At 38.5% G+C, this 25,943-nt stretch overlaps 1 protein-coding gene across 1 annotated transcript in view; it reads left to right on the top strand.

Moving 5' to 3' along the window:
• The first annotated feature begins 3,514 nt into the window (after window positions 1–3,514).
• LOC122066690 (disease resistance protein RUN1-like) overlaps window positions 3,515–25,943 on the top strand; it is a 42,045-nt gene continuing 19,616 nt past the window's right edge. Inside the window, exons 1-2 of the mRNA XM_042630536.1 lie at window positions 3,515–4,156; window positions 22,218–23,319. Of these exons, the coding sequence (XP_042486470.1) occupies window positions 3,651–4,156; window positions 22,218–23,319 (1,608 nt within the window). The 5' untranslated portion in view covers window positions 3,515–3,650. The remainder of the gene's footprint in view (window positions 4,157–22,217; window positions 23,320–25,943) is intronic.

The following is a 25,943-nucleotide window of genomic DNA, read 5'->3' as shown; positions in this document are numbered from 1 at the left end:
CAAGACCAGCACCATATGGTTGTAGAGCCTGTTGACATTGTCCAGTAGGTTCATCATCAAGTTCACCATTTCTATCATTAACCATACTGCTAGGGAACCGATTAACTATAAATTCATCGGTTGCAGACTTGCTATGAATAATGTCATCCATATATATATTTATCATATCACAACTATGCAAACCAAACAACTCATACACTGATGGATCATCTATTACCTCCCTTATCTCATTGTTTGGTAGTATACACTTCACTTTGAAAACTACATTGTGATCCACAGGCACATGTGTGATGAGTTCATTGCAGATGTCATACACCATGTCCAAGTAGCCATATAAGTCTGGATAAAAAATTTTAACTACAGTCTTCCCACTCCAATGGTATTCAATAGCACACTTAACATTCATTGCTAAAAAAAGAAATCAGATGTGAAAACAGAGAAAATAAGTAATAGTACTTAATACTCATCAATACAATATGTGGAATGGCCTTTCAGTATCACAAGTTGCCAAATAAGTTATCTTTGTCATGGTAGATGTTGAGAAGAAATTAGAAACTGACAACTAAGAAGAGAAACTAAATGCATTCCCAAACAAGCTAAAGCATTAGAATGGTAAACTCTTCATCAAACAATTCAGATAATACACAATCAAAGAATTTATACATCCAAAAAATAAATTTCCAAATCAAAATCAATGACCAATCATAGCAATGCATAATACAGAGAACCTAATCATAGGATTTTTCAAATATGACATATTTTTCCATATATATTTTCTCATAACAAAATAATCTGGTTAACTCATCAATCCAAACTTAACATAAATAACTAATCTTTTCTAACTCTTTTTTTTTTTTTTTCCAAAAATGATCAATATTTTCATAATATACCCACATATGTGAATAAAAACAACATTTAGGATAGATAGATATAATATGGATTCCTCTTACAGAGCCTCTCACTTCCAAAAGATTTTCAAAACTACTTACCAATATTGGATTTAAATCTGTCTATGTGAATCAGAAATACAGATTAGGCAAATCCAGAGAATTCAATTCATACATTCAATAAGCTCCTCCATTTTCTGAATCATTTAACAACAACAATCGCCAAATCAAATTTAAATATACAAGAAAATGAGGTCAAAATCTCAACATATGGGCACATATCGCAAGATCATCACACCAATCGTGGGATGATTCTCTGTGCTACGAAATCTCATCATCATCTTCTAGAGATTTACACTAATTAATCAATCCGAACTGAAAAACACCCCAATCGTGGGATGATTCTCATGGATAGCAAAATCTCATCATCATCTTTTAGAGATTTATACTACTTAATCAATTCGAACTGAAAAATTAAAAATCTCCATCTCCAGTATTCCATAGGATATAAACCCTAGATTAACTAAGGAAGAAGAACCTTAAATGCCCAAGAAGAAGAAACCGAACCCTACATACCTTGGGAGAGGTTCGCACGCCAGAGGGGGGAGAGGTTCGCATGCTAGAGGGAAGAGGTTTGCATGCCGAAGGGAAGAGATTCGCACATCGGTCAACTTTCCACCTGAGAATCACATGCCGGAGGGCACGATAGAGTTGCAGGTTACCGTACCGTCTTCTTCTTCTTCTTCTTCTTGTTCGACCGAGTGAGTGAGGAGTGAGATGGGAGATGGGAGATGAGAGATGGGAGATGGGTTTAGAAGAAGAAATGAAAGAGAGGGCAATATTATCCTCTCACAATAGGTGGGGATATTTTGGGTATATTGTAAAAAAACTAACAGGTTTTCATTCATTTAACAAGGTCGGCTAACGACATGGACCGATTTGGAATTTTTTGAATTTTTAGGGGGTGGCTTTGACGTTTCGAAAAGTCCAGGGGGTGGCAATGTAATTTTCTCTATATATATTAGTTGGATATCTATTCGAATCAAATAGATTATATTCCATATTATCCAAATTTTGATATGGATCCCCTTTGTTCAGATATGTATAACCCTAAATAGAAATGAATGTGAATTGAATCCGAAATTTTTTATTCTGTTTATATCCTTGGTTAAGAATGCATGGAGGGTCATTTCTTTTCGTGAAACATGGAGGGATATTTGTTAAAGTAAAATATAAAAGATGTGGGAACCTAACATAACGTGAAACGTACACATATGGATAGGTGATCTAGACTTGAAAGTCAATATAGTAGTCTGCCAATAAACCTTTTGGTCCTAAACTTTATGCTGATTAATATTCTTTAGGGAAAAACTTTTTTTTTTTTTAAATAACCATTAGCATGGGTGCAGATTCCTCCCCCTAACCACTACCTATTGACATGTGGAAAACCACCTACCCTTTAATAAATGAGAATTTCACTAAAGTTCCATTTATGTCCTTAAACATATTTTTTGATCAAATAAAGTTTTGATGCACTTATTTTTATTTTATTTATTTTTTGTGAAGTCGCCACTTTAGTGGAGTGTTTTGAAAAATGTCTCAAAAGATCACAAAATATTTTACAAAACAAAAGTAACAATTGTTTTCGGGACAAAGTTTTTCTTTACCAGTGGTTGAATGCTACGATGATCAAGATGAGGTCCCCATCATTCTCCTCCTCTTCCCTCCTCCCCCGGTCTATTGTACATGATTGTGATGGGCATGGTCTTAGGAAAACTCGGTCCTTGCTTTTGGCTCTTTGTGGCCCTTACATTTTCTATTAAATAAATACATGTCGATTCCATCATTGTAGTAGGCATGAAGTTGTGTTTTTGTAGCATCTTTGTTTCAAATATGCATTATGGAGGAGGTGGATGTGATTTGATCATATCTACTATTTGCTCGTAAATTTATTGCATTACATAGAAATAGCGGGAACTAAGTCTAATTTGCACTCTCCAATCCCTCCATCCAAATCGTGCAAGACATAATTTAGATACAAAGTGTTGGAGTAATAATTAGTCACCCTGAAAATTGATATGGTATCAGATACGGATCCAATCAACATGATCTACAACCATCCTACGATCGAGTTGTTCATGGAATATTCTATCTCAATGGTCAAGCTAGAGCAACATTGTGTATTTGTGATCATAGACTATTCTCTCCTGATGATCATAGAGAATTCGTTTTTCTAACTTTTTTAACAAGAATAAAATAGTATTTTTCAGTTCAAATCTTACACCTAGACAGTAACGATGTTACGTTGCAGGGGTAAAACATAATAAATGAAATGCAAGAGTAAAAAATATAATAAATGAAATATAAAGAATGAATGTAAATATGTCAAATCTGAGGGAGGTATATGTAAATTTTCTCAATTTCTATTATTTTTTGGGAAAAAGATAATAGCAATTTTTTTTTTTGGGTGAAATAATAGCAATTTCCACCATCAACTTATCAAGCAAGCTTTCATTAAAAAAAAAAAAAAAAAAAAAAAAAAAAAAAAAACCTTATCATCAATCATTGGAGAACAAAAGTTGACTCAACTTGACTTTATTACTGTAGCTGTCGGAGATTTTTATATTCATTTTGGGAGACGGTGGCTGACGAGAGACAACCAAAACACCAGTCTTGACTCTTGAGAGACGAAGATTGTTTTGCAGAAGCGCCTCCATCCATCGCCAAATTCCGATTCCCCTGTTTCTAATAGAGACGTTCCCAATGTTGAACAAGAGAACCCGGGAAGCCACCGTTTCCTCCTCGTCTTCCAGACCTCGATGGACTCATGATGTCTTCTTGAGTTTCAGTCTCAGCTATCAAGATACGAACAACAAAATCATCATCGATTGCCTCTACAATGCTTTGGTCCAAAGAGGGATTCGCATCTTTAGAGACGACAATGAAGAGAAGCGAGGAGAGAAAGCAATTGAAGAATCTAGGATCGCCGTAGTCTTTTTCTCAAGAAAGTACGTTTCTTCGATGTGGTGTCTGGCTGAACTGCTGAAGATTCTTGAACGCAGAAGCGGGGCTGGTTTAACTGTTTTGCCTGTTTTCTGTGATGTCGATCCGTCGGATGTACGGAAACAGTCCGGTAGTTTGGAGGAAACGTTTGCCAGACATGAGGAGCGTTTCAAAGAGGAGGAAAAAGAGAAGGTAGACCGGTGGAGGGCAGCTCTTACTACAGTGGCTAATCTTTCTGGTTGGGATCTGCATAACATTTCTACTGGGTAATTCTTGGCGAACCCTTCTTTTTAAGTTTTAACAAAAACACACACCTGCACAAAGAACCCTAAGACTGCGTTCTCACTCACACGACGACACCGCGTCCTATTTATTGGTAATTTCGTATAATTCTAGCATGAAGTTTACATATTTTTTCTTTTAAATTCTGAGTATATATTCTTGGTATTTCCATATATATGCGATAGATGTATTTAGCATTGAACCAATTATTTTGCACTTGAGCATGAATCATGTAAACTTCAGTATAGAACAGAGAACAATTCTGCTACTTCGAGGCAGCAAATCTCCTAGAGAATAGGGAAGAAGAATTAACTACGTTTTTTTCCATCTTTTCTTTGATTTTGTTTCTATTTAACAATGACTCTCTAACAAACTTAACAGATTCCTAACAAACCTTCTAACTGATTCTCTAGCTGAATCTTAACCGACTCTTGATGTAACAGAGACTAACAACCCACAACTAATTTGTCATATGTAATCTTGCAAGCCCACGGGTTTGGTTCTTTGTCTTTGACTTCTGTACACGTGTACACTTGAGGAGAGTCTAGATCCTTCTGGAGTATTCATATCATTGCCATTCCCTTCAGAGTACAGCCATCTTGAAATGGATATATCTACCCAGGAAGCATCTTCAAGAGGTAATCCATTCCATTGTATGAAAGCTTGAGCCACCCAATGATCTTGCCTCTTGAGATGCCAATAATTAAGAACAGCAGCCAGGGTTGGCACATCTGCAGAGTCTGCTTCCAAAAGAGGAATTGGAACTGTTTGGTTATCTGGAGTAGCCATGCATTTTTCTTTTTTAAATGGATACATGAAATACAGAATGAATTCGAGATGAGGTGGATGGCTCAAGCCGATATGCAACCAAACCAATTCGTTCCAACTAGGGGTGTCAATTCCTAAACCGAACCGGTAAAACCGGCTGGACCGAACCGATAATAACACGGACCGAACCGAACCGAAGCCTTATTGGTTCGGTTCGGTTCGGTTTCGAGTATTGCAACCCCAAAACCAAACCGAACCACACCGAAAACCGGATGAACCCGAAACCAAACCGAAACCGGCTCAAAACCCGGACCGAAACCGAAACCAAACCGGTAAGAAACCGAAACACTCCAAAATTCATTAAAAAAATCAAAATTCATTAAAATTCATTAAAAAAAATCAAAATTTGCATAGTTTTGTATACATTTGTATGGAAAGTCGAATCCAAACTAGACCAAAAACCAAAACCAACCCGGTTACAAATCGATTTAAGAAACCGAAGACAAACCGAAGACAAACCGAAACCAAACCGCACCGAAACCGAAACCAAACCGAAACCGGAATTTCCTTATTGGTTCGGTTTTGGTTTCAACTTTCCCACACCGAAACCGACTCAACCCGGACCGAAACCGAGCCGGACCGACCGATTGACACCCCTAGTTCCAACACTTGAAGGGACCAAAAAATCGTCGACTTAATTTCTGATGAAGACACAATGCCACTGAATGTTAGCGATAAGGTTGAAGTTTAACAAATAGCCAATCGCCCATGGAAAATTGTTTATCCACCCTATGCTTGTCAGCTGGAGTCTTCATTCGGGTTTGTGCACAAGATAAATTGAGTTTGAGATTGTGCGAAATTATATGCCGAAGTTGCAACTCCTGGTCCACTGCTGCATTGGGGAAGAACCGTTGACAAACGAGAAAGTATAGGGGGCGGCCGACGATATAAGGCTTGAAATGGTGTCATTCCTGCTGCAGTATGAAATGATGTTTGTACCAATAATCCGCCTAAGGTAAATATTTGACCCGCTGCTTAGGTTCGTCGAAGACAAAACTTTGGAGATACATTTCCAAGCATCTGTTGAGGACTTCTGTCTGCCCATTTGATTGGGGGTGATAGGCGCTGCTCATGGCCAGCGTAGTGTCTTGAAGTCGGATCAAATCTTTCCAAAAAAAGCTAAGAAAGAGGGGATCTTTGTCACTTACTATAGTGCGAGGGATTCCATAAAGTTTGGTGATCTCAGACACAAAAATGGCAGGAACAATAGAATTCGTGAAATTACTGGTTAGAGCACAAAAATGGGCATACTTAGTTAATCGATCAACCACCACCATAATTGCATATTTGGCATTGGAACTGGGGAGCCCGGTGAAGAAATCCATAGCAATATCTTCCCAGACCTAATCCGGAATTGGAAGCGGTTGTGAGAGGCTGGCAGGGGAAGTATTGAAGTTGTAACCTGTTGACATTTGATTATGGGCCACGAACTCCTTGACCTGTTGCGTCATCCCTTTCCAGGAGAAATTTGCTGCTAACGGAGTATAGGTACAGAGGAACCCAGCATGCCCCCTGTTGGAGATAAATGAAATTCTCGCAAAAACATGTCCCTGAGGGAAGAGTCAGCTGCAATGACCAATTGGTGGTGATAATATAGTTACCCATCTTTGAAAGAATATCCATCATATGAAGAAGGATCAGTAGCTAATTAGCTATACCACCATTGATGATCTGAAGTTCTGGAACAGTAGCAACGTCTAAACGTAGCTGATCCAGAAAATTAAATGAAGGAGTCGAGAATGAAAAGAAACCAGAAAATTCCATTGGCGTACGATACAAGGCATCGGCAGCAACATTCTCCTTGCTTGGTTTGTAGGTTATTTAAAAAACAAAACCTAGCAATTTGGATAACCATTACTGTTGCTTTAGGGTTTGAATAGTTTTCCCAGTTAAATCCTTTAAACTCTTCTGATCTGTGCGAATGAAGAATTTCCTACCAAGTACTGCCTCTGTTAGTGCATACATTTCTCGAACATATGTGGAGGCAGCTTGCATCTTTAAAGAGAGTTTCATGCTAAAAAATGCAATTGGGTGACCTCCCTGAGATAACACAGCTCAAATGCCAAATCTTGATGCATGCATTCCCATATAATGAAAGGAACAGTGAAATCTGGTAGGGCCAATACAAGGGCTGTTGTTATAGCCTCTTTTAAGGCCTCAAATGCCTCCTGTGCTACAGCAGTCCAAGTAAGTGTGGTCCATTCTTAAGGAGATCCGTCAAGGGAGCAGCAAGATGGGCATAGCGGTGGACAAATCATCTGTAATAGCCAATAAGACCCAAAAACCCATGTAATTCCTTGAGGGTACGAGGAAGAGGCCAATGCAGCATAGCAGCTATCTTTCATTGAGTCCATTTTGGCCCCTTGGGCTGAGACAACATGGCCTAAATATTCAATGAAATGCTAACCAAACGAACATTTGGAGCATTTGACATATAAAGTATGTGACTGTAGAATCTGCAACGCTAACTTCAGATGCAATTGATGTGCAGCCCTAGAATTACTGTAAACAAGAAGATCATCAAAGAAAACAAGCACAAGCTTGCGTAAGAATTTTCGAAATATAATTGTTGCCTGAAATGTAGATGGGGCGTTTGTGAGGCCAAATGGCATGAAAAGAAACTCAAAGTGGCCATCATGAGTGTGGGAAGGCTGACTTGTGAATATCCTCAGGCTTAAGTCGAATTGGATGATACCTAGAGCGGAGATCTAATTTAGAGAAAAAGTAAGCATCGTGCAACTCATTCAAAAGCTCATCTACGACCGTAATGGCATTAAGAGCTTTGTAGTCGACACAGAAGTGCCATGTACCATCTTTTTTTTTTTAACAAGAATAATTGGGGAGGAGAATGGTCTAGTACTTGGTCTAACAATATCTGTTTGCATCATTTCAGCAACCAGCTTCTTACTCTTTGATTTTTGAAAGTGAGGGCAATGGTAAGGCTTCACATTTTCTGGCTGAGAATTGGGTTGTAATTTGTAAATGGACTGCATGATCCTAATCCCGGGTAGGAGGCAATCCATGTGGAACAGAAAATATAGATGCAAATGATTGTAGAAGAGCTTCCAATTCAGAATTTTCACAAACAGGTGGCGGAGTGGAGACTGGCTGAATTTCCAATTGAAATAGAGCTGCTAGGGAGCTCATGTCCACCAAGCGTCTATAACTTACATACTGTAATTGAAAGGAATATGGGGAAGAATCACCCACCAATTGGACCTTGGTAGATCCGAGTGTGAAGTCTCGAGTCATATTTTTGTAGTTGAACAACACTGGCCCCAGTTGGGCTAACCACTGAACCCCTAAGACCATATTAACTCCAAAAATAGGAAGAACAAATAAATCAATATTGAAAAGTTAATTTCGAATTGTAATCAGTAGCTGGTTGATAGCATCTTAATGTAGAAGTAGATTACAAAGTAACTACCCCCAATGTATTACAGCCCCAAACCCAAATCAAATAGGACTCTAGAATTAGATTAATAAAAATCAAAGATTACAATAGGGAAACAAGAGAACTAAAACCAGAAAATAACCCCCAAAGAACAAAGAGCAATACAGCAGCAAAACCCAACCAAGAACCCAAACCGATAGGAGAGAGAAATCCCTGCGGCTAGGAGAGAGAGGGGTACCTGCGGCTGGGCCTGTAGTCCTTTGATGGAGCTCAAATTCAGGTCGAGTGTAGGCCTGATTATGAATAGTAAAACCCCCAAAGTTGAAGGGTTTCTGTTGGCTGAGGTAAAAGTTACCCACTTTCTTGATTTCAGACCCAATTCGAGAGAATTCGAGAGAATTCTTCAGGAACAGCAGCTGGGCTTCTTGGACAGCCTTCAGATGAGGATCGAATGATCCTTTGACAGCCCAGATGACACTCTTAAGTCTTAAAAGGGTTTATAAATCAGAAGTCAGATGTGGGACGTATGGAGATCGATAGTCTTCAAGAACTGATCTTCCCTTGCTGGCCGATTCTAATTCTAACAGGACTGAACAGATCTGAACACTTCTTGAAGGTTTATCACAGCAACAATGACTAATAACAGTAAACTAAAGTGAAGAAAGAAAGAAGAAGACGAGAATTGTGGGTGGGATTGGCTATCTAGGCCCGGGCATCTCACCCACAGCTATCTCTGCTGTTTAGAAGGAATTGAGTACAAATTATCTAAAATTCTGAGTACAATAGCTCCTCTATAAATAGAGTGCAGAAACTATGCTATTAGAAGTCACATTAGAGTAGGAGTTGTACTCCTACTAGGACTAACATTAGAAACCTAGTCAAACTTAGGAAACTAATTAGTCACTAACTACTAGCCACTAATGGGCTTCATTACATAAATCGATGGCCACTATGGGCCTTATTGACTAACTTAAATCGATGGGCCCAATGGGCCTTATTAACTAGTGAAATAAATTAACACCTTAATAACCACTTAAGTGGAGATCGATTAGCCCTACTTGGGCTGGGCTTTCCTCCTGCGATAACTTAGTCCAAAGTGGGTTTCTACATCACACCCTCACTGGAGAGACGATCGCCATTGCCGACTAAGATGAAAATCTTCAGAGGTGCTTCGATTCTCGAACCCAAATGCTTTGCAATCCAAATTTGAATGAAATTATGTGTACTGCCTCCATCACTAAGAATCTAGATTGGAGAGCCTGAAACATAGCTAGTTAATTGAAGTGTTGTAGGTGAGGATTGACCACCATGGTATGGAAGGACATCCCAGGATGAGGTAGGGCAATTGGAGAAACATCTGAAATAATGTCGCCTTAATGGTCGACAATGAACGATCATCGTCGTCGGTTTTGAGCAAAAAGAGATGCTGCAATTTACAGCAGTGATCAGGAGCGAATTTTTCATCACAATTATAACAGAGACCTTTGTCTCGGCGAAGCTGCATCTCGGAAGGGTGAGTCGCTTAACAGGAATTCTTTGAGGTAGTGGAGCAACTATGAGTGTTGGAAGAAGGTGAGGGCATAGGCAACAATGGGCCATTAGCTATGATGGGCCACCTTCTAGATTCCAAAATTTTCGCCTCCTATAAGAGAGCCACGCCCATAGCTTGAGCTATGGATGTGGGCCGAAAGGCTTGAACCTCACTTCTAATATTTGAACAAATGCCTGAAATGAAACAACCCACAAGAAAAGATGGTGAGATGTTAACCTTATGATTGGCCAAAGCTTCAAACTGAGATTGATACTCAGAGACAGAAGTGGTTTGCAACAATTTGGTGAGGGCACATTGGTGATCTTCGAACTTTGAAGGGCCAAAATGGAGTTCTAAAGCACACGTGAACATCGACCAAGAAGTAAATTGACTATTGTGGTGAAGGCCTTGCCATCCATGTGAAAGGATGCAATCAAAAGCTATTGGTCATCAATGGTGTTGTGATAATCAAAAAGCCTTTCTACCTGAAAGATCCATCCCAAAGAATTCATGCCATCAAAACGAGGAAAGTCCAGCTGCATCATGCATGGTTGGAAACATAGTCGTCATGGTGCCAAGGCGAACCAAGGTGGTGGAGGGTTGTCTAAGCGCTTAGGCGAGAAGGCGCCCGCCTTAAGGCGAACAAGTGTTATTTTTTATTTTCCCTATTTTTAACATTTTTTGGTAAGTGATGCAACAGTACTCCGATGGATTGACCCAAGCCTGCTCCAGAACCCGGACCAAGAACCAGATCCAATTTGGGTTCCAAGTTACTAATTTGGATTCAAGATTAATAGAATATTCTAGGATTTTATTTTATTTTGAGAATATTTGTTATCTTTTATTTTAGGTTATTTTGGGATAGCTATTAGGTAAGAAGAAATTTTCAATTTTAGTTCTATTGTGTTTCCATTTCATTAGACTTAATTTAGAAAGCAATTAGGGTTTTCTATTTCAGTTTTAAGAGTTTCTTATTTTGATTTAGTATAAGTAAGGCATGTAACCTACGAAATTAGTTGGTTGATTAATGAAGAAAAATTAAATTGTGAAAAGCCTGCATGGCTGCTCTCTCCCCCCCTCCTTCTTCTTCTTTGCGATCTCTCTACCTCCCCTCTTCTTCTGTCTTTCTTTCTCTTTTCCACTTTCTTCTTATTCGTTTCTGATTTTTGTCTTACAACCCCTGTTTCTGGGCGGTACCTGCAGCCTTGGACAGTGCCTTCAAACTCCTTGGTGCTTTGTTGGTTTGGGCTGAGAATAATGGTGTTACTTCCTTATTTGTAGGCAATCTAACATACATGATATGAGTGCTTAATAATCAGTATATTGTGAGGGCTGAAACCTGCAACTCATGCTCTCACAAGTTTCCGCCCATATCTGATTTTGAGGGTTATATCTCTCTTGGTTGATGACTGCTGGAGGTGCTAGGGCTTGATTGTAGAAGGGTTTGGAAATAGTTTCATACGCCTGGAATTTCATGTGGAGCAGATTTGGTGAAGGAGGAACCAAACATGAATCCGATTTGGAGTTCTACCTCTCCTTTGGTTCGGTTCCAAGGTTGAAGATGAGTCCTCCTTCCTTTTGGTAATTAAAAGCTATTCTAACCTTCTCCCCACCTGGTTTCCCCATAATACCCCTTAAATCCCTTTAACTCCTTGTCCTTTATGAGTATTTCGTCTTTTGTGGTAATCCCTTTTCATTCCAGATTAATACCCCTCTTTTAACTGTTTATTTACACCCTGCCACTAAATATTTGTCATTCCAAGTTTACCTCCTCCCCTTTCATACGTTACTCTCTTCTTCTAAAGTGGGAATTTAAAAGTCTCTTAGGTTTTTGTCTTTTGTGTAAAAGTTCTTCTTTCTTTTTACCTCCCATACTTTGAACCCCTCTTCCTCCTCTTTATTACAGCCTGCCATTGAGTCTTCCCCCTTCCAAGTTTACCTCTAGTGAATAATTCTAAACCCTTCTATGTACCTTTGTCCATTGAATTACCAAATTACCATTGTTTATAGTCTTTGGCTCCTAAGCATTTAAGTGGGCCCCACATCTTCCTGGGTTGGGTTTCTTGGGGCCCACTGGCCTCGCATTAGTAAGCTATATATGCCTTGTATCATAAAAAATAAAGATTAAACAACATCAAGTCATTAAAAATCAACATTTAGCCATATTAAATCATAAAAAATTAACATTAAGCCATATTAAGTTATAAAAAATCAAAATTTAGAAAAATTCTCTTGTTCTATAATAAGTTTGACTGGTCAAATGAGATTATTTTTACATGAGACTTTTTGTATTAGTTATAATATAAAACTAGCTTTCTAACAAATCTAAGATTACTTAAATCGGAGTTGTAATGACAAAGTTATGTTCCGGTCAAACTTATTTTTAAGTGCGCGAATACTGTTAAAATCGCTGAATGAAATAACTTTTTGGATATCAAAACAAAAAATTATTTTACCGGACTTTTGGTTTTTAACAATGTTTTAATATGATAGAATTTATACAATTTTTATAATTGAGAAAAACCCCAGCATTTAAAAGTTGAAAATCACCCCTATAACAAAAATCCAATTTTTGTTCTTGGACTGGGGGTTGACTTTTTATCCTTTTAGAATTTGATTTTTATACTATTTTTATTGAATTCAAATAGGGGGTATTTGTTTATTTAAGTAAATGAACTTAAATGATATTTTGTATAAATAAGTGTCAAAATGCAAGGCGGCATGCAGTGCAACAAGGCGACTGTCGCCTAGGCCCCACATAAACTGCCTGGAAGCCTAGGCGATGCCTTGAAAACTATGGTTGGAAAAGTACCAGGAGACACAGAAGGTTGTTGATTAGTGTAGGTTCCTGGAGGAAATTATGTCGGTTGCGAGGAAGAAGATGACAGATGAAGAGCTTGCTCCAGACGTCCATCTATCTATGTGAGGCGAAGAACCAGCTCAGTCATGGCTCGTTGCTGATCAGCGACAGTCGACTGAAGGGCATCCAATCGTTCGTCATGCGCAGTCACGAAATCGGAGAGAAGTTTGATTGATTCATCAATTTAACGGAAACTTGTTCCCTTAACCATGGCAAAAGAACAAAGAAAGCACCAAACGATGTAAACTTCACAACAAAACATAGTATAGAATAGAGAAGGAACAAGAAACAAAGAACAATTCTGCTACTTCGAGGACAGCAGACCTCCTAGAGAATAGAGAAGAGGAATTAACTACATTTTTCCTATATTTTCTTTGATTTTGTTCCTATTTAATAATGACAACAGATTATTAGCAAACTTTCTAACTGATTCTTTAACTGAATCTTAACCGACTCTTGATGTAACAGACTAACAACTCACAAGTAACTCGTCATATGTAATCATGCAAGCCCACGGGTCTGGTTCTTTGTCTCTAACTTCTGTGCATGTGTACACTTGAGAAGGGTCTATATCTTTCTAGAGTATTCATATCAATGAATTTATGATTCTTTTGTTCAACATTATGTAGGGTTGTATTTTACTAACAACAAAAAATTTAAGAAAGAAATGCTACCTGCTTGCGTGTGTCTATGCATAGACACAGAAGGTGCGAAAACATCATGCTGCCCCTGCACTAAAGATGCTCCCATGCTCTGGCATGCACTTGTGCCAACATGGTAGCGATCTCTTCCCCAAAATTTAAATATCATAGAAAAAGATTGCCACATAATTTGGAAACCTACTCCCACATATACTTTTTCTGTTAAAAAAAAAAAAAAAAAAAAAAAAAAAAAAAAAAAACCCACCATGTGGACTGATGATTTGGTCATTATGATTAGTACATGGGTTGTAATCCATTGGAGAGGCCAAATGGAAGTTTATTGGTCCATTTTCCTTTATTTTTCCTATAATCAATCTTAGTCCCGAACGAAAATGATTTTTTTTTTAAAGAAAAGAAACGCAATATTGACACTTAGAAGGGTCCTATTGGTATGAAAAATTAACCCATTACTAGAACATGATGTGTTAGGGAATAATCCACATCAACCAAATTTGAGATCTCAGACAACCTCATATACCAATTAGGCCTCCACTTTTCCAAAGCCACTACCAACAGAACCTTAATAATATATCCACTTGTATGGTACTATGGTCCCATTTATGAAGGACCACATTTGCCACATGTAGATGCACTTATGAGGGGAGTGTTAGGGAATAATGCCACATGGACTAAGTCTGGGACCTTGGATGACTTTATAAACCAGTTAAGCATAAAATTCACCTAATTACTTATACTTTTGGGTTAGATAATTCAGTGATGTGGGCTACAGGGACATAAAACTTAGGTGGTATGTTACCAAGTGGCAATGATATGTTCTTGTGGGAATAACTTGTCATTCTTTCCACGTAAGATATTGGGCCTAATTGTAACGGCCCAAACCTTGGTAACAGGTATGGTGCTGCCCTCACGGTCAGTAATAAAAAAATGATCACAAATTCTTTAACCAACAACTCATAGGCTTTGTTATCCCTACTATAGCATAATTCATTCTTGTATTTGTATCTGTTACATATGATTCAAAACTCACTATTGCACTTAACAAAGTCCTTTTGAGTACAAATGAAATATACAGTTCTCCATCAAAATCCTAAAAAGTAACATTTGCATGACTGGCTCTCCCTCTGAGCCAAGCCACACCTCAAGTGATTTGTGAGAATTTAATAATGAAATGAGCTATACAACCCAGTAAGACAGAACATGGCTCAACCACACATAATAAAAATGTACAAATATCTATAAACTTTTCAAATACATGCATAACCTTTCCATTAAGTAAACATGACAAATCCAAGTATTCATGAAAAATTGTAAACATAAATATCATATCGTTTCATTGGGTAGTTTCTTGGCCTTGGTCTCACTTCCTCATTTCTTGGTATTTCACATCAATGGGTAGTTTCTTGATCGTGGTCTCACCTCCTCATTTCTTGGCATTTCACCTCACTGGGTAGTTTCTTGACCTTGGTTTCACCTTCTCGTTTCATTGCATAACCTTTATTTCATAAACATGTTCATACCCATTCTTAAATGCAAACAGTTCGGGAAAGCATGGGAAAACTTTTCTAAACTTTAAAACCATGAAGTACTCCTTTAAGTCATTGAGACATACTACCAACTGCAATCATAAATGTGAGGCATCTCGTGTATCAAACAGTCACAGTCCAGCCTCATAACCATGAGCTAGGTGGCACACATACGCTAAACCATTGGCTAGGTAGCACATCATATCTCATCCCATCCCAAATGGGCCATTCTACTAGCTAGGTGGAGCATCTCATGGCTAATCGAGGAACATAAACAAACACCTAGGCCACCTCACCCCTTGTTGGAAAAGGGTTGCAGTCATGTCACATAGTCACCCATCCTTTCATTTGTCTCCATTCTATTCCCTTAAACATTTTCATGCACTATTCTCAATTACGAACATAAACCATCTTTTCTTAACTTTTCATTCATATCAACCATGCATAAAATCATTCATAGGATCTAAAATACATTCATAAAACTTTCCATATAATCATAGCATGATTCAAATTCTTTTAAGAAACTCCATGCATAAACTAACATATGTAAACATTTGCATCAATATATAGGTGAACGATGTCAAATTCCACTCACCCATCAATCCACTAACTAAAAAATTCCAACTAGGGATCCACTCGTTAGCGGAAATTCCAAAAGGTGATCCAATCACCCAAGGAAACTGCTAGCTATACATATAAATAACAATTATTTTACGATTCCATACCATATAGAGTGTTCAACTAAAATCTAATCCTTTTTATTTTTCTCCTTAAGGCAACTTTCTCTCTCTCTTTCTTTCCTTCATTCTTAGGACAACACACAATCACACCTCTCTCATGGTTTGGTAGCGTGATGGGAGTTTTATTCCATTGGACTCTCCCCTATATATATAATTTTTTTTTTCTTTTTCTCTTCTCATATATTTTTTTAATCCTCCATGGCAATACTCGATTTCCCTTTCTCCCTTTTCTTCTCCCTATTTTCTATCTCCTTTTCTTTCCTTCTCTCTCGGTCTCTTTCCTTCCCCTTATCAACAAGCCTGCAATTAGGGATAATATAATAAAAATACAAAATTGAAAGGTACCTGAATTAAAGCGTGTCTCTTCCTTCTTCCTTTGATTTTTTTTTTTCCCTTCTTCCACTTGCCATCTCTCTCTCTTTGTTGAATAAAGCAATTAGGACTACTTTAGGACTACTTGGACTCATGAAAGGAATAGGACTCATGCAAGGAATAGGACTACTATCTACTATTTTTTTTTATAAATAAAGGAGGGATTGTGCCCATTAAGGTACAAGTCCATATTTCCATAATTCTATGTGGTATCAGAGCAGGTTTGATCACCAGACCTGAAACCCAAACCCCAGCCCATTCTATTCTTCTTTGTCCTACCACGGTTTAGCCTTACCATTACTGAAACCAAACCCACACCTCTAACTCAGCAAATCCCTATTGCGACCCATCTTCCTGCAACAAAACCAAAACCTGCGACCTTCAACCATCAACTTAACCTCTGCAACTCACTTGCAACCATCGCCCCTCACCTCTGCAGCTCATCTCCCTCTATCGCTGCGACCTACCAATCCAACGAGACAACCCCCTTGCAACCAACGACTCATCTTTGCGGCATTCCAACTAGATCCAACATCACCGTTGTCCTCGTCAAACCTGTAACTCACCTGCAACCATCGCCCCTCACCTCTGCAACTCACCTCCCTCGATCGCTACGGCCTATCAATCCAGTGAGACAACCCCCTGCAATCGATGACTCATCTCTGCGACCTTCCAACTAGATTCTAATCTCTACAACCACTGATAGCCTGAACCTTCACGCCTACCTCCAACATTAAATCCCCATTCCTAACCGACTAGACCTAAACCCAGCCCAACCCCATTTCTAACCAACTAGACCTCACCCAAACCAATCGTATCACTCCTAAACCAATTAGGCCCAACCCTAAACCAGCTAGACCTCACCTAAACCACTTTTAACACATGCGCTAGTCTATTTCTTACCCTACTTCACCAAAAAAAGAAAAAAAAAAAAACCTCTCTGTAAAGGGGGGCAAATTTGCCTATACGCGGCTCTCCCTTAGTGGTGAGTGTTCTCCCACTGGGGGCCTTTGTATTGAAGTTCCTTATGTTTGATTAAGCTCTGGATTGGTCGTCCTCTCTTGTGGTTACTTATTGAATTTGCACCCTTGGCGTCTAAAGATTCTGGGATATCAGTTACTCAGGAAGTAGGGGTCGATCCTTTGGTCATAATTACCTTATCTTCCCTACTAGCACCATCAAGTTGGATGGGAGCAACTACCTGATTTGGTCTCGGTCTTACTACCTGTCGATTGCTAGTCGTGGTTATGCCAGTTTCCTCACAGGTGCTTCCAGTACGCCCTCCTATTGCAGGTCTTGCTCAGGACAAATGGGACGCTGCCAACTGGATGGTAATGTCCTACCTTATTAATTCTATGACTTCTTCTATTGCTCGAACATATTTGTTACTTGATTTTGCTGCTAAGATTCAGAAAGCTGCTAAGGCTACTTATTCTCATATGGGCAAGCGTGCCCAGTGTTTTGAACTAAGGAAGAAGGTTCATCACGCTACTCAGAAAGAGCTTTCTGTGGCTCAATATTATTTTTAAAAAGCTGCTAAGGCTACTTATTCTCTTGTGGGCAAGTGTGCCCAGTGTTTTGAACTGAGGAAGAAGGTTCATCAGGCTACTCAGAAAGAGCTTTCTGTGGCTCAATATTACTCTGATCTGTAGGGTATGTGGAATGAGATTGATTACTATAAGAGTTATCAATATGTTTTTGAGACTAATGTTGTTGGTTTTAAGAAGCGTGAGGAGGAGCTCCACGTTTATGATTTCCTAGCAGGTCTCAATGTGGAATATGATCAGACTAGGGCTAATGTGCTTAATCGTGATCCATCACCCACCCTTGAGGAAGCCTATTTGATCATTCAGGTTGAAGAACAATGTCGATCTGAGATGTTACAGCTTGTTTCTTAGGATCGATCTGCTTTTGTTTCTTCTATTGGTACAGGTTCCCGACCTATTACTTCATCCTCTTCCGACAAATTGGTATTCAAATGTGACTTTTGTGGCAAGGAGCGTCACACAAGGGAGACTTGTTGGAAGCTTCATGGACGTCCTACAAATTCTCGTGGATGCAATTAGGGTCGTGGGAAGAACACTCAGGCTAATCAGTCCGAGACTACAGTTGATTTTGATAGCTCCACTACTGCAGGTGCATCCTTCTCTACTGATGAGCTTTGTTAAATGTTGACTCAAATGTGATCCTCTACTGCTGCTGTTGTCTCCTCTCTGCCAACAATCGCTGCCTCCCACTCAGCCCACTCAGGTACTATAGTTTGTGGTCATAGTGCATCTATAGCCTCCTAATCCTGGAAAATTGACTCAGGGGCTACTGATCACATAACCGGTTTACATACCCTCTTTTTTACCTATTGTCCCTCTTTGGGTAATACCAAAGTTCGCATTGCTGATGGTTCCCTTTCACCTATTGCTGAGTCGGCTTTTGTTCAGTGTTCTCCCTCATTATCATTGTCCTCTGTGTTACATATTCCTAAGTTTTCTACTAATTTGTTGTCCATTGGTAGTATTACTAAGGATTTGAACTGTAAGTCACTTTCTTTCCTACTCACTGTGTGTTTCAGGACTCGGTGACGGGGGCAACGATTGGCAATGGTAGAATGAGTGGTGGTCTCTATCACCTAGACACTGTTCTCTCTTGGGCTCTCCACACTTCATCTGATTTGGCACTCTCCGAACTTTTGGGATGGCATCGACGTCTGGATCACCCCCATGGGGAACTTTATCTAAATTATTTACAGCATTAGTTAAACACCTTACTATGGACCAGTTTATTTGTGATGCATGTGTTTTGGATAAACAAACTCGGAATATTTATCCTCATTCTGATGATAGAAGTACTGTTCCTTTTGCTTTAATTCATTCTGATGTTTGAGGCCTTACCCGTCGTGCCTCTGTTTCTGGCTATCGATGGTTTGTTACTTTTATTGATTGCAATACTCGCTCTACTTGGATTTATTTATTGCATCATAAAAGTGAGGCTTTTCAATGCTTTCGGGAATTTTATTGCATGGTTAGGACTCAGTTTGATGCTAAAATCAAGATACTGTGGACTGACAATGGGAAGGAATATATGGATGATTCCTTTCAGTCTTACTTGGTTGATTATGGGATAATTCATCAGACTAGTTGTGTAGATACTTTGGCGCAGAATGGTATGGTTGAACGTAAGAATCACCATCTCCTTCAAGTTATTCACTCTTTGATGTTTGAGATGCAAGTCCCTGCTCCTTATTGGAGTGAGGCTATTCTCACGGCTACCTATCTCATCAATGGATGCCTTCCCAGGTACTTGGTTTTAAGAGTCCCATTGAGATGTTATCTGGGTTTCGTACTTTTATTGTTCCTCCCAAGGTCTTTGGTTGTGTTAGCTTTGTTCGTAATCATCAAGTTCCGGGAAACCTTGATCATTGTGGACTCCTGTGTATTTTTTTGGGCTATTCTCCCACTCATAAGGGATACTGGTGCTATCGTCTACCTTCTCGACGGATCTTTGTTTCCATGGATGTTTTATTTCATGAGACTGAGGCTTACTTCCCACCTCTTCAGGGGGAGTCGTCTATTATTGAAGAGGTGATTCAGATTCCTACTTTTGATTGTCCTTTATACCCTACCATAGATGATGATGCTACTCAGAGGGATACTTGAATAAAGACTACTAGTTCACAGGTTCCCATTGGTCCAGAGGTTACTATTCAGGGGGAGCCATCAATTCAGGAGCAAGAGGCTCCCATTCAGGGGGAGCCACAGATTCAGCAGAAAACACAGGGGTCTAGTGATAAAGGTATTCTCTCAGAAAAAAATGAGAACTGAAACTACCACTTATACTACCATTGCTACTCCATTGCTTCCTGATCCTGAGTCTTCCCTTCTAGGTATAACCTTTCCCCTCACTTTTGATCAGTCTCTTGATGTTCCTATTGCTCAGAGAAAAGGTAATAGGACTTGTACTCAACATCCTATTTCTAACGTGATGTCATAGAATGCTTTCTCCCCATCATATTGTGCATTTGTGTCCTTGTCCTTTGTTTCTATTCCTAAAAATTAGCTAGAGACAAATATAGAACCTAAGTGGAAGGGGGCAATAAATGAGGAGATGAGAGCCCTTCACAAGAATAACACATGGGATATGGTTATTCTTCCCCTGCAAAAGCGACCAGTTGGCTGCAAATGGGTGTTCACGGTCAAGCATAATGCTGATGGGACTGTGGATCGATACAAGGTAAGACTGGTGGCAAAGGGCTTTACTGAATTATAGGATTGACTACCAGGAGATCTTTGCTCCTGGAGCAAAAATGAATACAGTCCGAGTTATCATCTCATGTGTAGTGAACCAAGGATGGGAGCTACAACAACTGGATGTCAAAAACGCCTTTTTTCATGGAGAGCTAACTGAAGAGGTGTATATGGACATTCCACCTGGATACTCTAGTTCAGAGACACAAGGCAAGGTGTGTAGACTGAAGAGAGCCATGTATGGATTGAAGCAATCTCCCAGGGCATGGTTTGGTCATTTTCACAAGGCTATGATAACCGTTGGCTTTACACAAAGCAATGCTGATCATACACTATTTATTAAAAAGGTGGGAGATCGGATAATTGTGCTGATAGTACATGTGGGTGATATTGTTGTTACTGACAATGATATGGATGAAATCTCTAAGCTCAATGCCTATCTTGGTAAGGAGTTTGAGATCAAGGACCTAGGAAGACTAAAATACTTTCTTGGCATTGAGGTGGCACATTCAACCAAGGGTATTGTTCTCTCCCAGATAAAATATACCTTGGACCTCCTCTCATAGATTGGTATGTTAGGATGTAAACCTTTGGATACTCCTATTGAGGCTAACTCTCATCTTAGAACAAGGAAGGTGAACCTGTTGACAAAATTCGGCATCAAAGATTGGTTGGAAAACTCTATATATCTATCCCATTCAAGACTAGACATAGCTTATGCAGTAATTTTGGTGAGTTAGTACATACATGATCCCTATTCATCACATATAGATGCTTTGAACCGAATTCTTAGGTACTTAAAGATGGCACCTGGAAACGACATTTTATTCTCTCCTACAGATCACATAAGGATTGAGGCATACACTGATGCTGATTGGGTAGGCTCTCTAGACGATCGTTGCTCTACTATTGGTTATTGTACATTTGTTGGTGGTAACTTGGTTACATGGCGTAGTAATAAGCAGTCAGTTGTGGCTAGGTCAAGTCCAGAGGCTGAGTTTCGAGCTATGACACATGGGATTTGTGAGCTACTTTGGTTGCAGGGTCTCCTTCATGACCTGTGTGTGTCCATCCAGGTGCCGATGTTACTATATTGTGATAATAAGTCAGCCATCAGTATTGTACACAACACTGTTCAGCATGATCGTACAAACATGTCAAGATCGATAGGCATTTCATCAAAGAGAAGTTAGAGCAATGACTGATTTGTATTTCTTTTGTGCGAAGTGAAGATTAGTTAGTCGATGTTCTCAGAAAAGGAACTTAGTAGTAAATTTTTTTATTTTATTTTGTCCAAGTAGGGCATGCGCGATATCCATACACCAACTTGAGGGGGAGTGTTGAATAATGCAATTAGGATTACTTTAGGACTACTTAGACTCATAAAAGGAATGGAACTCATGTAAGGAATATGACTACTATCTACTATTTTTGCTATAAATAAAGGAGGGACTGTGCCCATTAAGGTACGAGTCCATATTTCCCTAATTCTACACTCTCTCTCTCTCTCTCTCTCTCTCTCTCTCTCTCTCTCTCTCTCTTTCTTCTTCCCGTGCTTCACTTTCTTTCCTCTCCTCCTTTATTTCCTTGTGCAGAAATCATAACCACCTCCTTCATTTTTCTTTTAACTCCAGCCATCAGCTCCTTTAATGTGGCTCTCTCCCTCTCTCTTATCAAAACTAACTGCCTCCCTCTCTTTTGGTTGTTGTTGAAGATCATTATTAATATAATAAATATATAATATTACTACTAATACATATCTATAACATATATAGGGAGGGAGAGAGGGTATTACATTAATAGTACCTAAAATTTCTTTCGAATCTGTGTTTTCCTTGGTTATCCAAACTAATTACCTGTTTATTTTTCTTATAGTTATATGAATTATTATTTGCAGGCATGAGGAAAAATTTATTGGAAGAATTGTTGATGATATTTTGATTAAAGTAAGTCGAACACCATTGAAGATCTCTAGTTATCTCGTTGGAATAGATTCCCGCGTAGCGAATCTGACTTCATTGATAGATCTTTCTCCATCTAAAGTTTGTATCATTGGGGTTTTTGGTATTTCTGGATCAGGTAAGACAACAATTGTCAAGGCCTTGTATAATGAAATTTATCAGAGATTTGAAGGTTGCAGTTTTCTTGAGAATGTCAGAGAAATTTCGGAACAGTCCAATGGTCTGATTCATTTACAAGAACAACTTCTTTCTGATGTCCTTATGAAGACAAACTTTAAGATAAGCCACGTTGCTAGAGGAATAAATGTGATCAAACAGAGGCTTCATTGCAAAAGGGTTCTTATTGTTATTGATGATGTAGATCATTCAGATCAATTAAATGCATTGGCTATCAAGCGTGATTCATTTGGTGTGGGAAGTAGAGTCATTGTCATATCACGAGATGAACATTTGCTAAATGAGGCTAACGTTTGTAAAATTTATCATCCTAAAGAGTTGGACTCCCATGAATCTCTTCAACTCTTTAGTTGGCATGCATTTAAGAATGATTCTCCCCCAAATGACTACAAGGAGCTTTCAAAGGAGATAGTAAGTGATATTAGAGGACTTCCGTTAGCACTTGAAGTTGTGGGTTCTTTAATGTTTGGAAAAAGAAGCTTATCTGAATGGGAGAGTGCAGTAGCCATATTAAAAAGTATTCCTGGTGATCAAATTCAAAAAAAACTTAGATTGAGTTTTTATGATTTGGACGAAACGGTGAAGGATCTTTTTCTTGATATCGCATGCTTCTTTATTGGAATGAACCAAAGCTATGTATCTAAAATACTAGATGGATGCAACTTATTTCCAGATATTGGAATCACCATTCTCACTCAAAGATCTCTTGTTACAATTGATGAAAGAGACAAACTAAGGATGCAAAATCTTATTCGAGACATGGCAAAGGAAATTGTTCATGAGGAATCTCCTGAAGAACCTGGAAGACGTACAAGATTGTGGTCACCAAAGGATGTTTGTGATGTGTTGGCAAAATGTCAGGTTAGAGCAAACAGTTTTTTCTTCTTAAGCAAAAAAGTTTTTCTGCTCAGCAGGGTAAAAGTTGGAGCTGTCAAGGGTTTTAATCCTCTTTATTGTTTAAAATACCCAAAGTTTCCTTGCCCAATAATCTGATTGACTACCTTTTTTGCTCTGTCGCCCAGAGAACCTTCCCACTTATTTTAAATTTTACAACTTTTTTTGAAAATTATCTAAAGTTTATCTGGACGAGAGTATGTCCAGACTATGTATTTTGGTGCACAGGCTAATGGTCATGGATCTTAATCCACTGAATCTATCTTTATTGTTATTTTATAAATTGTACATGATACACATTGCTACATTATCCATACATATTGTGCTGTAAATCTAGAAAGTTGTTATGGTCTTTGGCCTAGCAAATTAACCCAGAAAAACTCCACTCACTGTGGAGACCCTCCAGTTTGGACCTCTCCAAATTTGGACTACTGTTAAAAAGATGTCTAAATTGTTTTTCATTTCTAATTCATCATCGAAAGTCTACTTTCTATTTTCTGGAGTCATGGAGCTGCGATGTGTGTAAGAAAGAAAGGTGGGCAGACTCCCTGTTTTAGCCTATAAGAGAGAGAACAGCTTAAGGAACTTCTCCCTGGGTTTCTGCTTGAAATTTTTTGATATTTTTTCTAATCATTATAGAAGTTACTTTGATTTTGATGGGAAAAAAAGGAGAGGGACTGTGTGGGCTGTTGGGCTGCAGCTTGGGGGGTTAATTTTTTTTTTGGGGGGGGGGGGGGAGAGGATGGCAGAAATAGCAGGGAAACAGGTTGGGAATGGATGGAGAACATGAAGATACACTATATTTTTCTGTTGTAAGAAAGTCAATATATTTCACTTTTTTAGTATTACATGGTTTTATAGTATAATATATATACTTTAGCAAAAAAATAGTATAATATATATATATATATATACTTAAGTTTGTATTAAGTACAGTTCAGTTTATTATAAAAAAAATACAGTTCCATTTCAATAGTTGAGATTGATTGGAACAAGATGAACAATATGGGCTCCACCCACACCTTCTGGGAGTGCTCCTCCAAAAAAACTAGACCCCTGAAAAATAGAAGCATGATTATCATCTTTTTTTTATCCTAAAAGTTGGAAATATAGATTGTCTAACTACAAGATCCCTATGTTATGTTGGAATGTCAAATAGGAACGGATCCTATTATTTTTTTGTGGTAAAGAATCCTATTATTTCCTTCATATATAAGCATGAATACATATTACATGGGAGTGCTCCTCCAAATGGAGTGAAAGAGATCATATTTGGATCATAAAAATCATTTGTCTCCCCACCCGCCTCTTATATGTGGCATATTGTGTCACAATTTTATTTCAAAGAATTCCTTGATTTGATATTTAGAGTAAATAAAAATAAACCTAAAGGACCACATCCGAAGCACAACAATAAACATATGAACAGTGCTTAAAGGAGAATATGAACCAAAGTGAACACTATTATAATTTTAAAAAATAAAATATAAAGCTAATAACTAAAAAAATAATAGAAAAAAGTAAACTCTAACATTGATCATTTACGAAGAAATCGATAATAAAGAATGGTGAAACAATCAAACCAAACAATTTAACATGAGAAACTCATGGATTGATGTAAAATCAATTATATCGATTAAGAATAAAAATGGGTAGTAACTAATATTAAATAGAGAAGTTTTGTGAACGGATGACCTATGCACTGAGGTCCAACCCAGAATCCTGATGTGGTACCACACGTACCTCTATAACTCCCAACATCTCAACACTCTTATTGCTTCAGCATAGACTTGGATAAAAATCTTTAGGACAAGAAACAGATCTAATTCTAATACCATGTCAAATGAAGTGGGGTTAGCCCACGAAATGCCACTTGGGGGTCCATCTCAAAAGCTTAAGCTATTTGATGGAGATAGCCCAATGATATATGAAGACACATCCAAGGTCCTAGATTACCGATGTGAGACTATTCGTATATAACTGCCAACATCTCAATAAAACCCTTAAAAGTTTCTTGGTAATGTTGAATTAATTAATTTTTAAGTTGTTAACAGCAAAACTAGGGTAGAATACTTGTGTGCTCAATGAGACCACACAAGTCTTTATTTATAAGAAGTAAAAACGAACCAAAATTCATGGTTCAAAATCTCGCCGCGGTTATTTCGTGATTTCTTTTTGGCCGAGATGAGTGTTAGGGATACTAGTTATGTTGCTCTAAGGGTAGTTTAGTCACTATGCTTTATCTTTCCTTTTTCCTTCCTTAGAGAGGTATGCTTAATTTCCTATAAATATGTTAGTGAAGTTATATATTGATGTTAGTGAGATCTTCCTCCTCTCCTTCTCCCTCTTCCACTTCTTCTTCTTCTTCTTCTTCTTTAACTCTCTTCTCATTGTTCTTCCTAATCCACATATTCTAACTTGGTATCAGAGTTGTAAGGTTGGTTTGAGAGTTGAGCTACTAGTCTCCTTTCTTCTTCTCGTGTCTTTGGAACCCTAGGTTACAAAGGGGTTCCAAGGAAAGGGACTTATGTGTGAGAAGATTGAAGAAAACTTGAAAGAGGCATGCAAGGAGACTATGGAGACACCAAGGG

Source organism: Macadamia integrifolia, chromosome 2 (assembly GCF_013358625.1).
Source record: "Macadamia integrifolia cultivar HAES 741 chromosome 2, SCU_Mint_v3, whole genome shotgun sequence".
Classification (NCBI taxonomy): Eukaryota; Viridiplantae; Streptophyta; class Magnoliopsida; order Proteales; family Proteaceae; genus Macadamia; species Macadamia integrifolia.
The sequence above is the reverse complement of the archived record's forward strand: the minus strand, read 5'-3'. Positions and strand labels throughout refer to the sequence as shown.